Raw genomic sequence first — 14,051 nt, forward strand, 5'->3', positions numbered from 1 at the left:
CAAGGGTTTTTCTATATTTTTACTATTTTCTACATTGTAGAATAGTAGTGAAGACATCAAAACTATTAAATAACACATATCGAATCATGTAGTATCCAAAAAAGTGTTAAACAAATCAAAATATATTTTATATTTGAGATTCTTCAAAGGAGCCACCCTTTGCCTGGATGACAGCTTTGCACACTCTTGGCATTCTCTCAACTAGCTTCATTCATGAGGAATGCATTTCAATTAACAGGTGTGCCTTGTTAAAAGTACATTTGTGGAATGTCTTTCCTTCTTAATGCGTTTTAGCCAATCAGTTTTGTTGTCACAAGGTAGGGGTGGTATACAGAAGATAGCCTTATTTGGTAAAATACCAAGTCCATATTATGGTAAGAACAGCTCAAATAAGCAAAGAGAAATGACAGTCCATCCTTACTTTAAGACATGAAGGTCAGTCAATGAGGAAAATTTCAACGTTTCTTCAAGTGCAGTCGCAAAAACCATGAAGTGCTATGATGAACCTGGCTCTCATGAGGACCGCTACAGGAAAGGAAGACCCAGAGTTACCTCTACTGCAGAGGATAAGTTCATTAGAGTTACCAGCCTCAGAAATTGCAGCCCAAATAAATGCTTCACAGAGTTCAAGTAACAGACACATCTCAACATCAACTGTCCAGAGGTAACTGTGTGAATCAGGCCTTCATGGTTGAATTGCTGCAAAGAAACCAATAATAAAGGACACCAATAAGAAGAAGAGACTTCCTTGGGCCAAGAAACACAAGCAATGGACATTAGTCCGGTGGAAATCTGTCCTTTGGTCTGATGAGTCCAAATTTGAGATTTTTGGTTCCAACCGCCGTGTCTTTGTGAGAAGCACAGTAGGTGAACGGATGATCGCTGTATGTGTGGTTCCCACCATGAAGCATGGAGGAGGAGGTGTGATGGTGTGGGGGTGCTTTGCTGGTGACATTGTCTTTGATTTATTTAGAATTCAACGCACACTTAACCAGCATGGCTACCACAGCATTCTGCAGCGATATGCCATCCCATCTGGTTTGTGCTTACTGGGACTATTATTTGTTTTTCAACAGGACAATGACCCAACACACCTCCAGGCTGTGTAAGGGCTATTTGATCAAGAACGAGAGTGATGGAGTGCTGCATCAGATGACATGGCCTCCACAATCACCCGACCTCAACCCAATTGAGATGGTTTGGGATAAGTTGGACCGCACGCAGAGTGAAGGAAAAGCAGCCACCAAGTGCTCAGCACATGTGGGAACTCCTTCAAGACTGTTGTAAAAGCATTCCAGGTAAAGCTGGTTGAGAGAATGATAAGAGTGTGCAACGCTGTCATCAAGGCAAAGGGTGACTATATGAAGAATCTCAAAAAATATATATATTTTGATTTGTTTAACTTGTTTTTGGTTACTACATGATTCCATATGTGTTATTTCATAGTTTTGATGTCTAAAGAAAAACCCTGGAATGAGTAGTGGTGCCCAAACTTTTGACTGGTGCTGTATATATATTTATTCATCATGTCAGAGCACGATATATATATATATATATATATATTGTTTCTATACTGAACAAAAATATAAACCAACATGCAACAATTTCAAAGATTTTACTGAGTATGAGGAAATCAGTGAATTTAAATTAAATCATTTGGCCCTAATCTATGGATTTCACATAACTGGGAATACAGATACGCAACTGTTGGTTACAGATACCTAAAAAAATAAAAAATGGGGCTCACAATGGGCCTCAGGATATCGTCACGGTATTTTTGGTAATTCAAATTGCCATCAATAAAATTCAATTGTGTTTGTTATCCATAGCTTATGACTACCCATACCATAACCCGACTGCCACCATGGAGCATTCTGTTCACAACATTGACATCAGCAAACCGCTCACCCACACAACACCGTACACATGGTCTGGTCTGCGCTTGTGAGGCCGATTGGATGTATTGCCAAATTCTCTAAAACGACGTTGGAGGCGGCTTATAGTGGGGAAATTAACATTCAATTCTCTGGCAACAGCTTTGGTTGACATTCCTGCAGTCAGCATGCCAATTGCACGCTCCCTCAACATTTTTGACATCTGTGGCATTGTGTTGTGTGACAAAACTGCACATTTTAGAGTGGCCTTTTATTGTCCCCAGCACAAGCTTCTTGATATGCCACACCTGTCAGGTAGATGGGTCATATTTGAACAGGAGAAATGCACACTATCAGGGATGTAAACAAATTTGTGCACAACATTTTAGAGAAATAAGCTTTTTGTGGGTATGGAACATTTCTGGGATCTTTTATTATTATTACTATTATTTCAGCTCATGAAATATGGGACCGACACTTTACATGTTGCGTTTATATTTTTGTTTCGTGTACATTATCTCTAAAACACTTACTTTTTAGAAAGAAATTGTTGAAATCGTCAAATATCAGTTGGAAAGGTACAAGGTTGGGGTAAATTCCATTTCCAATTCCAGTCAATTCAGGAATTCACTGAAATTTCAATTCTCTTCAATGCTTTTCAATGAGGACAATTTGGAATTGAAACGTGGTTTACTTTCTGAATTGACTGGAATTGAAATGGATTTGACCCCAACCCTGGGAAGGCAACATAATTAGCCTGGAGAAATCCAGTCTGTTTGTGCTAACATTTCACTCCTTGCCACTCCATGTCATGCCAAACATGATGATTTCTCCAGGCTAATTATCTTCTAGATGTGTGAACTTGTTGGTGAGGGTGATTAAAAAACAAACACCACAGCTCACATCATGGGAGAGTACATGTGTGTGGTATTTATAGTGATCAGCAGCTGAGGACTCTACCAGGAGCAGGTTTGGAGGAAGTGGAGAGGGGGGCATCTATTGGCCCGATCGATTTTTCCATTGGTAGGAAATAGAGGCACGCCAAATTGCCTCCCATGTGCACCCAGCGAGCAAGACAGGGGGCATTGACACGGCAACCTAAAGAGCTCACCTCTCACTCAGAGCAATGCTAACATTAGCAGCAAGTCAAACTGCCCATTCACAATCAATCAACTAAATTCTGATGACATAAACCCCCGTTATAACACTCAAATGTACTGTCATAAGACATGTATGTTCACTTGACACACACACATCTAGTAATACCACAAAAATCCCTAATATTGAGTCACATTGCTCCACTTGTAGTGGACAAGTGAAGTCAGGGCAGCCAGGGTTAGCGTGTGGGTTCATCTGGCTGGTGGCCACTCTGACTGTCCCACCACAGACATGTGGGTCAGTGTGCTACGCAGTGGTGTTGTGGGGCCATCTCACTGCGTTAGTGTTTCCATGGCATTACAGGTTATGACAATGTACTCAAACTTAGTGTGATGACATGTGGGTGTGAGAAGTTCTTCTGCCCGGCACAGATGTCACACTATGGAAGGTGGGATCTTTCTTTCACACATACAAACTGTCTTTTCCCCATTCTCCCTCTTTCATATACATGCAGAGAGACAAGAGCATATAGTACAGTAGTGATGCTAAATAACATCTCCATACATGTAGCCAACAAAATGTTCATACAGGAGATAATATCCTCTTACACACTGCATGACAAAAGTATGTGGACACCTGCTCGTCGAACATCTCATTCCAAAATCATGGGCATTAATATGGAGTTGGTCCCCCCTTTGCTGCCTAAACTGCCTCCACTATTCTGGGAAGGCTTTCCACTAGATGTTTGAACATTGCTGCGGGGACTTACTTTCATTCAGCCACAAGAGCAATAGGGAGGTCGGGCACTGATGTTGGGCTATTAGGCCTGGCTCGCAGTCACCGTTCCAATTCATCCCAAAGGTATTTGATGGGGTTGCATTGGTGCAGGTAGCGTTCTCCTGGCATCCACCAAATCCAGATTTGTCCGTCTGACTGATAGTGAAGTGTGATGCATCACTCCAGAGAATGCGTTTCCACTGCTCCAGAGTCCAATGGCGGCAAGCTTTACACCACTCCAGCCGACACTTGGCACTGCACATGGTGATCTGGCCAGTACAGTAGTGTAATACTGCAATATATGCCATTTACGTAGCAGATACTTTTATCCTAAGTGGCAACAGTGAATCTTTATATTTCCGTAAGTGACCCCAGTGGAAATCGAACCCACAACTCTGGTCTTGCTAGTGCCATGCTCTTATGAACTGAGCCACATACAGGACCACTACAATTCATAAGTACAATACAATACTGTAAAATACAATACATATTACAGTACAGGTGGAAGATATATGATTGTCATCCCCATGAGCGTACCACCCTCCTTCAGGCCATGAATGAGTCATGTAATGACATCAATCCAGGCTTTGTCAGGCTTGGATTCTCCATGCCAAAAGGTTTATCCCCAGGTGCATGAACAATGAGGACATTTACTGCGATGTCGATGAGAACCAATGGCCAAATGCTCAAGACAGACTTGATGCAAACTAATGCTTGCTAAATGTTATGTTTCTTTCATTTGATTACAGTACACCTATGTTGGAATTATATCTGAACAATACAGACATTTTTTTCATCAATTGTGTAAGGTTTGATGTTCAGTCAATTTCAATAGATAGTGCAAGTGTATTGTCTAATGTGAAAACAGTACTGTGGCATATTATATTCAAAGGGCATTTTGAAACACGTATCTATTGGATTAACTAGCTGTTAAAATAACTACATTGAGAAGATATTAATATGTTGTGTTTTGATGATTAAATAAATGTTCACATGTTATTTCACAGTACATTTATATTTTGGATGAATGGTTGGGTGGTGAAAGATGCATTCAAACTAAATAAATGCGCAATAAAATGTTTTATGAGACTTGCCGTGTTACAAGTGTTACCAGTTTGGAGTTTTGTATTAAGAAAATTCACCACATACTTTTGAAAATAGCACCAAAGTGACTGAAAAAAACGTTAATATTATATATATCCTTCCTGTTTGTGTGTTTGTGTGTGTATGTGTGTGTGTGGATGCATGTGGAAACTCTTGAGTGACATGCAGCTGTTTCTTCAGCAGAAAGCTTGCAACACAGGAAGTCAGACCGAAGAGATGTAATCCACCACTTCTCAATAACCCAACGTTCCTTTTACACAACATCCTGTGTACACAATATCGCACATGCCGTTCTGAAAAAGCTCACTTTAAAAATCCCTGAATATATAAGCAGAATACAGGTTGAGTCAGGCAATCACATGGTTGTGGTTGTGTGATATGAGTGCTAGTGAGGACCTTGTGTCTCACCTGTGTGACATGTGTGACCTTCTCTGTGACGTCTCGGTGACGGTCCTTTACTTTGCTCGGAGCGATGATCTCGATCTCAGTGGGCGAGGGTGGTCGCAAGAGGTCGGAGGCGAAACTGAGTGTGAGGGGGTTACGAGTGCTGGTCCTGCGTCGCATCAGGTCCGAGTCTGAGGTGGAGCTCAGAGTACCGGCCTTCAGGTCTGCACACAACAACACTCATCTCTCATTACTGTGTCTCTATCTACTTTCATCGACTAATTTACATATTATATTATCATTCAAATCCTTTATTTAAACTGCAAGTAACACATTCAGAACTAAAAATATAATGTGTTATTATGCAATTTCCATTCCTCTAGGTGAGAAACATCTTGGTTTATACTGAGCAAAGCATCTGAGTGAGAAAGATACAGAGAAAGTGTATTATCTATTTCACTTGTTTTGGCAATGTAAACATATGTTTCTCATGCCAATAAAGCCAATTAAATTGAATTGATAGAGTAATGAAATGAGAGGGAGTGTGTTAATGCATTGCGGGGATGTATGTATTCCTCTACATTATTTCCCTGGGGTAGATGGGAAGTCCACAGCCCTACACTCCATCCATAGCCCATAGTATTAGGTGTGTGATGAGTAAAGGCGCACACACACACACACACACACACACACACACACACACACACACACACACACACACACACACACACACACACACACACACACACACACACACACACACACACACACACACACACACACACACACACACACACACACACACACTATAGGTTAGAGGCAATGATTAGTGACCCTGCTGCTGCACATGCTCAGTGCTTGAGGAATGGGAGTGAGGATTCACATTTTCTAGAGAACAGAATACCTCCAACAGGCCCAGGTAGCTTTGGCTTGGTTTGTTTTGATTCAGATGGAACTGTAAGAGGAGACAGCCACATTTCTTCCTGTCAGAGGGGGTACAAAAATGGCAACAGACTACACTTTTGACTGGGTACACACACACACAAACTCACTGCTGATGGAGCGTGGGTCTCCTGGTCGGCCCGACTCGGCCCTCATGCTGTCGAGGTCATCCAGGGAGGAAGCTCTGCGGAGGCTGCCAACAGTCTCTCTGGAGCGGCTCCGGGGCAGGACCGTCCTGGGAAAGGCTGCACTGGAGAAGGGGCTGCTGGGGAGGAAGGGCACGCTGGGTTCCAGCCGCTCCGACAATAGGGACAGCAGTTTGGGGGAGTAGTGGCTTGCAGGCTGGGAGGACTCATGGTCCTGCTCTATCAGCGCCTCTGTCTCAGACTGCATGCAGCTCTCCTTGGACGGGATACGTAACTCTTTCAGTGGGATCTCTTCACTGTTGGGCTGAATTAGGGAAGGAGGAAGAGGACAATCATAGGTTAAATATTGTACTAGATTTCTACTTACTGCTAAATGTATGTGACTGAAGCTATATTCATTACAAAACATAAAAGATACAGGAACTGAGATAATCAAGATATATTATATGTAAGGTCATATTTAGATGAGTACTGTGTGTATAGGCCTATGTGTGTATGGGAGTCTCTGGGCACCTTACCTGTAGGTAGTCCACCACCACCCCCTCAAACTGGTCTTTGGCGAGGGAAGACCGACGCATTGCACGTACCAATGGCAGTCTCAATTTCAGCCTGCGACTCTGCCCTGAGAAACCACAGAGGGCTTATACATACACTTTACATAAATACACCTACAGTACCAGGATGTAGTCACATTCTGTATGTTATAACACAGCTACATTCAACATGGAATAAACAGGTTGATGCAGACAGACAGACAGACAGTATCACACACACTTCCACACTGACCTGCCCATACCCAGCCCTGGGCCACCCTTTGTCTCAGACCTGGTTTCTTGAGGGAGGGGTCAATGATTTCCTGGAAGTTGAGGATGAACATGATGACCTGTCCCTCCGCTTTCTTCACAGGAACAACATCAATCAGACAGGGCCTGCAGGTCCCTGCAGGGGGGAGAGACATAACATTATAAAGCTGCTAATGGCCATCCTAACCTGGGCTCAAAGGTAACTAAGTAGACTTCAGGACAGCTCAAGTAACTATAAATATTGTTTCATCTTATCTGACTGTGCTCTCTTTAACACTGAACACATTTAGACTCAGAGTCTCAGGTTTCATGGTTGGTGGGCTGTTACTGCCATCTCATTTCACTTTTATGTGGAGAGGCCTTTCAAACAGCAGTACAGTCTTGTAGTTTCTTTCCACGACTGGATGTTTTCCCAGGGCATTTATGAGACCCTCCTTTCTGTTTAAGTGAAGCCAGGGTGGGGGCTGTCAACATGTCCTAGCATAGGAGAAACAGATAGAGGGGGGAGGCAGCAAATGAGATATAGAGGGAGATAGAGAATAAGACCAATCAAAATGTAGACAGACTGTAGGAAGAGGGGAGGGAGAGAGTGGGAGAGAGGGAGAGCTAGAGAAAGAGGAAGAAAGAAAGCAAGAGAACTACAGAAGAGAGGGGAATAGAGTGGCATATCAATCGTAGTACTGAGCGATTAGTGCTTTTGAGGTGCATTCTTCTGTCTCTTCTGTAGTAGGCGTAAATGAAACACAGACCGAACAAGTAGATGTGCAATGGATTATAGTCAGTGTAGTTAATTACCATGTTTTATGCACTAAACTATGTAGAATATTGGCTTGTTCGAAACTACAACTCCCTACTACAAGTTCTTGAAATGTTCCGCATTGACCTCTGCAGCAGAGGTAACTCTGGGTCGTCCTTTCCTGTAGCGGTCCTCATGAGAGCCAGGTTCATCATAGCACTTCATGGTTTTTGCGACTGCACTTGAAGAAACGTTGAAATTTTCCTCATTGACTGACCTTCATGTCTTAAAGTAATGATGGACTGTTGTTTCTCTTTGCTTATTTGAGCTGTTCTTTCCATAATATGGACTTGGTATTTTACCAAATAGGGCTATATTTTGTATACTTCCCCTACCTTGTCACAACACAACTGATTGGCTCAAACGCATTAAGAAGTAAAGAAATTCCACAAATGAACTTTTAACAAGGCACACCTGTTAATTAAAAGGCATTCCAGGTGACTACCTCATGAAGCTGGTTGAGAGAATGCCAAGAGTGTGCAAAGTTGTCATCAAGGCAAAGGGTGGCTCCTTTGAAGAATCTCAAATATAAAATATATTTTGTTTTGTTTAACACTTTTTTGGTTATTACATGATTTCATATGTGTTATTTCATAGTTTTGACATCTTCACTATTATTCTACAATGTAGAAAATAGTAAAAAATTAAGAAAAACCCTTGAATGAGTAGGTGTGTCCAAACCTTTGACTGGTACTGTAGGTAGAAGCTTACAAATAACATTTTGGGTGAGTTTGGACATTTACAAGTGAATGTGAATGAGAGACAATGTGCAAATGAACAAAGTTTGACGCATGCTTGTTTGACGGGAAAAAAGTACTGGCTCTGGAGCAGCATGTGTACATGCTGTGTCTGTGTGGAGTCCGGAGTCGCTAGGGCAACGGACCTGCCTGCTCTGCTCGGAGAAAATGGGGGAGGAGACAGGCCGAGAACAGAGAGGAGAAAAAACGCAAGGAAATCAAAAGATAGCAATGGCAGATGTACAGATAACTCATCCAAAGTGCTTTGACTTCTCAAACATGGCAGAAAGCTAACACAATATGATGACCCCGTCACCTTATTAATTCAGCACTTACTTAGATACTGTGCATTCGGAAAGTATTCAGACCCCTTCACTTTTTCCACATTTTGTTACGTTACAGCCTTATTTGTCCTCACCCATCTACACACAATACCCCAGAAGGACAGAACAAAAACTTGTAGCAAATTTATTAAAAATAAAAAACTGAAATATCACATTTACTGTACATAAATATTCAGACACTTTACTCAGTCCTTTGTTGAAGCACCTTTGGCATTGTTGACTTTCAATATAAAACACAACCCCGTCAATACACAGATGGACTCACCTGTTCCTGCTTACTCCCATTGTGCTATAACACGAACAAACATGTGACTGGCTCAACTGTTCTGGGGAACTACGGTAAGTCTCATAATGTAAAATAATGTGACAGGTGAAAAGAAGAACACGATCTGCTTTATCTCCTAACGCTCTCCTAACATATTGCACAAGTTGACTGCAGGTACTTACATAAAAAACAGACACAAATATTACAATTTATTGAAAAACTTCAAAGAAACAGTTTCAAAGGTATTGACGGTATTGAAAAACCATCCTGTAGCTATTTCCAAATACCCTGGTATACGGGGTATACCTCCCAAGCCTAATTGATTCCCATTCAAAATCCTATTTTCCCTAACCCCTAAACCTAACCCTTAACCAAACTCTAACCCTAACTCCAGCTCTTAACCCCTAATCCTAATTGTAACCCTAACCCCTAAACCTAACCTCTAAGCCTAAAACAGCCATTTTCATTTTGGGGACCGGCAAAACATCCCCGGAGTAATGTCCCCAGGAAATGTCCTTGTTTTACACTCACAAACACACACACATTAACAAACAAACACATTCATTCAGTTTTAGGATCAATTAAGATCAATCAAGTACAGCAGCATAATGCATTTTTATTGTGTATGATGAATTGTACCCATTTACAATTCATTCGTGCTTGTGTGCGCACCTGCGTTCATGACTGTATGCATTACTGGGATACAAAATAAATAGATATTCAGTGGATTTGAGCTGGCACACTGACAATATTTCCATGACAACAAGCTCTCCGACACGGCACTTCTCATGCCCAACGTAACGGCATTGTGTCTACAGCCTCACTAGCCAGGTCTGTTTGGTTGTCCCTCTGTCCTTTGTAGGGGTCGCGAACAAACTGGAAAATAATGACATTTTTAAGGAACAGAATCAGAACCAGACCAGGGAACGAAAGTGATCTATATTGTTCTGGAACAGAACCATTATTTAAAAGTCCCATAAAAAGATGCAACAAAGCGCCTATACAAAGCTCTTCCTCTGTCAATCATTAACTTCTTCCAAAGTCTGCCAGCTGAAAATCTTTGCCAGTGTGTGTGCGTGTAGTCTATCTGCCCCTCAGAAGCATAGCTGCAGCATGCGGACATTACAAACATAATTCAGAAGATAGGGAGAGAGATTTTTTATTACAGAAGGATGGATTAACTTTTTCAATGCTAGTTAGGGATCCTAAAGTTCACATTGGATTTATTAAGGTAAGATGTGTTTTTAATTCAGGTGCCCCTCTGCACACGCAAGCTTGTTAGCTAGCCAGCTACTCTGGTCCAACGTTAAGCCAACTCTAAAGTTCAAAGACATTCAAAATTCTTCCATAGAAGCCGCTCCTTCGTAGGTATAATTCTGTGGGCCTGATTCAAATAATGCATGTCATCACAAGATCCCCAGCGTTTCAAGCCAAGCCTCCTCCTCCACCCTCTCTCGCTGTCTCCCCACTCGCAAAATTTTAGTTGCATCTCACGCCCTACACTTGTCTTCCATAACGCATGTGAACAATTCACTGAGCTATAGCGTGCCAGCTCTATAGCAAGCTTGTAAGGGGTGCGTAACCGATGGCAGGGAAGTCAGACGCAGGAGAGCAGAACTTGGTAATAGCCTCAGCAGTTAAATAGCAAAACCAACGGCATAAAAAATAACAAGCTATTGGGTACAAAAACCCGTCGCGGACCAATCAACACGTGCACAAGCACTTACAATAAACAATCCCACACAAAGACATGGGGGGAACAGAGGGTTAAATACACAACAAGTGATTGAGGGAATTGAAACCAGGTGTGAGGAAAAACAAGACAAAACACATGGAAAATGAAAAGTGGATCGATTATGGCTAGAAGACCGGCGACGCCGACCGCCGAGCGCAGCCCGAACAAGGAGAGGACCCGACTTCAGCGGAAATCCTGACAAAGCTACTCTATCCATACTGCATGATTGGAAAAGTAATTTAATGTCGAGCTAAATGGAAAATAAATAAAGGTTTAACCTCTACTTCCTCAGAAACCCGGGTCCGGGAGCACCCCCACCAGTAAAAAAGCTGACTAGCATAGGCTAGCATAGCGTCACAAGTAAATAGTAGCATCTAAATATCATTAAATCACAAGTCCAAGACACCAGATGAAAGATACACATCTTGGTAATCAAGCCATCATTTCTGATTTTTAAAATGTTTTACAGGGAAGACACAATATGTAAATCTATTAGCTAACCACGTTAGCAAAAGACACCATTTTTTTTACTCCACCAGTTTTTTACTCCATCAGTAGCTATCACAAATTCGACCAAATAAAGATATAAATAGCCACTAACCAAGAAACAAATTCATCAGATGACAGTCTGATAACATATTTATTGTATAGCATATGTTTTGTTAGAAAAATGTGCATATTTCAGGTATAAATCATAGTTTACCATTGCAGCCACCATCACAACTCGACTAGAATAACTACAGAGAGCAACGTGTATTACCTAATTACTCATCATAAAACATTTCTTAAAAATACACAGCGTACAGCAATTGAAAGACACAGATCTTGTGAATCCAGACAATATTTCAGATTTTCTAAGTGTTTTACAGCGAAAACACAATATAGCGTTATATTAGCTTAGCACAGTAGCAAACCAAACAACAGCATTGATTCCAGCCAAACATAGCGATAACGTATTCACCACCAAAATATATTAATTTTCACTAACCTTCTCAGAATTCTTCAGATGACAGTCCTGTAACATCATATTACACAATGCATATAGAGTTTGTTCGAAAATGTGCATATTTAGCGGCACAAATCGTGCTTATACAATGAAAATAGTGTCCAAATACTCAAGCAATCTGTCCGGCGCCATCTTGGAAAGACACCTATTCTTATCGAAAACTATTCATAAACTTGACTAAAAAAATACAGGTTGGACAGCAATTGAAAGACAAATTAGTTCTTAATGCAATCGCTGAATTACATTTTTTAAATTAACCTTACTGTGCAATACAGGGTGCAATACAGGGTGCGATAACGCAAGGCTACACGGCAAATAATGGCGTCTTATGCATTTTACTTTTTCAACAGAACAACGAATTATCAGCATAAATAGTTCTTACTATTAGCTGAACTCCCATCAGAATCTTGGGAAAGGTGTCCTTTGTCCAAAAGAATCGTTGCTGGGTTGGAGAATGTTTCCTTCCACGTTGCAATTAGCAGTACACAATGGCATGCGAGAGAGAGATACCCAACTCAATACAACGTCAGAAAATGAAATGCCCGAAAATCGCAATATACTGACATAAACTGATATAAATCGGTTTAAAATAACAAGATTATGATGTCTTTAAAGCCTATATCGAATAAAAACAGGGCCGGATATATCTAGGAGTTAAAACCAGAGCTTCTAAAACGACATGCCAAGACCCTCTCTGCGTCAGCGCGAAGATCCAAAAGGGTGGACACATCGATTCCAATCAATTTATAGACTTTCGGCTCTGCGTAGAAACTCCATTTCAAGTCTCCCTATTCGCTAACAACCAGGGGAAGGCGTATGCAGTGCATCTCAACCAATAGAGGACAGGCAAATTAATACACAGGTCTCAGAACAGCCAGCAAAATTCTGCATTCTGACATACACATAGGAAAATTGCTCTAAGTCGAGTTCTGTTTCACCCACAGATATAATTCAAACGGTTTTAGAAACTAGAGAGTGTTTTCTATCCAATAGTAATAATAATATGCATATTGTACGAGCAAGAATTGAGTACGAGGCAGTTTAATTTGGGAACACCAAGAAAAAAATAGTGCTAACAGCTCCCCCTATTGTTAAAAAGGAACAGAAAGTAACGATATAAACGGGTACTTTGGGTGGGTTGAACCGGTTCAGAACTGTATTTTGCTGGTCGGAACAGTGTAACGAAAAAATTTATATATGGTTCTTTTCAGAACAAAACGATTGGAAAATTATTTTGGTTCCAACCCAGGGTCCTGTGTTGATGTACAAGAGACAAAACACAGGAGCATACAAGTATTTTTAATTTTTTTAATAAAACAAAATCACAAAAGTAGTGCACGGGGCCTTTACTTGTCCTGTATTAGTGGACCTATATAGCCTTCCGTAGCACGGGCAAAAAATAAATAATCTGCACCCCCCTTATCCCCCTGCAGCACCCCCAAACTACTTAGTGCAGCTATGCACAGGATGGGAATGGGGAGTGGGGATGTCACGCCCTGATCTGTTTCACCTGTCTTTGTGATTGTCTCCACCCACCTCCAGGTGTTACCCGTCTTCCCAATTATTCCCAGGGTATTTATTCCTGTGTTCTCTGTTTGTCTGTGCCAGTTTGTCTTGTCAAGTCAACCAGTGTGTTTTTCTGTACTCCTGCTTTTTCTTGTCTCTGTTTTTCTAGTCCTCCTGGTTTTGACCTTTTGCCTGCCCTGACACTGAGCCCGCCTGCCTGACCATTCAGCCTGCCCTGCCCTGACCTTGAGCTTGCCTGCCTCCCTGTACTGTTTGAAACTCTGACCTGGTTCTGAACTTTTACCTGTCCTCAACCTGCCTCTTGCCTGCCCTTTGTTGTTGAATAAATATCAGAGACTCGAACCATCTGCCTCCTGTGTCTGCATCTGGGTCTTGCCCTGTGTTGTTATAGGGGATGAATAAACATGTTGCAGGTGAGGTAAGCAGGCCAAGACAGCTCCACCATGTCCACTCCCCAGACAGATAAATTAGTAGATGAGAGTTCACTGAGTCTGCAGCAGCTGGCTCCACATT

The 14,051-nt window shown here is 41.6% G+C and overlaps 1 protein-coding gene across 1 annotated transcript in view; it reads right to left on the bottom strand.

Moving 5' to 3' along the window:
- The window catches only part of LOC120040618 (potassium voltage-gated channel subfamily H member 6-like), a 52,641-nt gene that overhangs the window by 34,439 nt on the left and 4,151 nt on the right, over positions 1-14,051 (bottom strand). Inside the window, exons 3-6 of the mRNA XM_038985703.1 lie at positions 7,112-7,264; positions 6,844-6,947; positions 6,290-6,629; positions 5,262-5,461 (exon numbers count right to left, since the gene is read on the bottom strand). Of these exons, the coding sequence (XP_038841631.1) occupies positions 5,262-5,461; positions 6,290-6,629; positions 6,844-6,947; positions 7,112-7,264 (797 nt within the window). The remainder of the gene's footprint in view (positions 1-5,261; positions 5,462-6,289; positions 6,630-6,843; positions 6,948-7,111; positions 7,265-14,051) is intronic.

This window comes from Salvelinus namaycush, chromosome 3, assembly GCF_016432855.1.
Source record: "Salvelinus namaycush isolate Seneca chromosome 3, SaNama_1.0, whole genome shotgun sequence".
In the NCBI taxonomy this organism is placed as follows: Eukaryota; Metazoa; Chordata; class Actinopteri; order Salmoniformes; family Salmonidae; genus Salvelinus; species Salvelinus namaycush.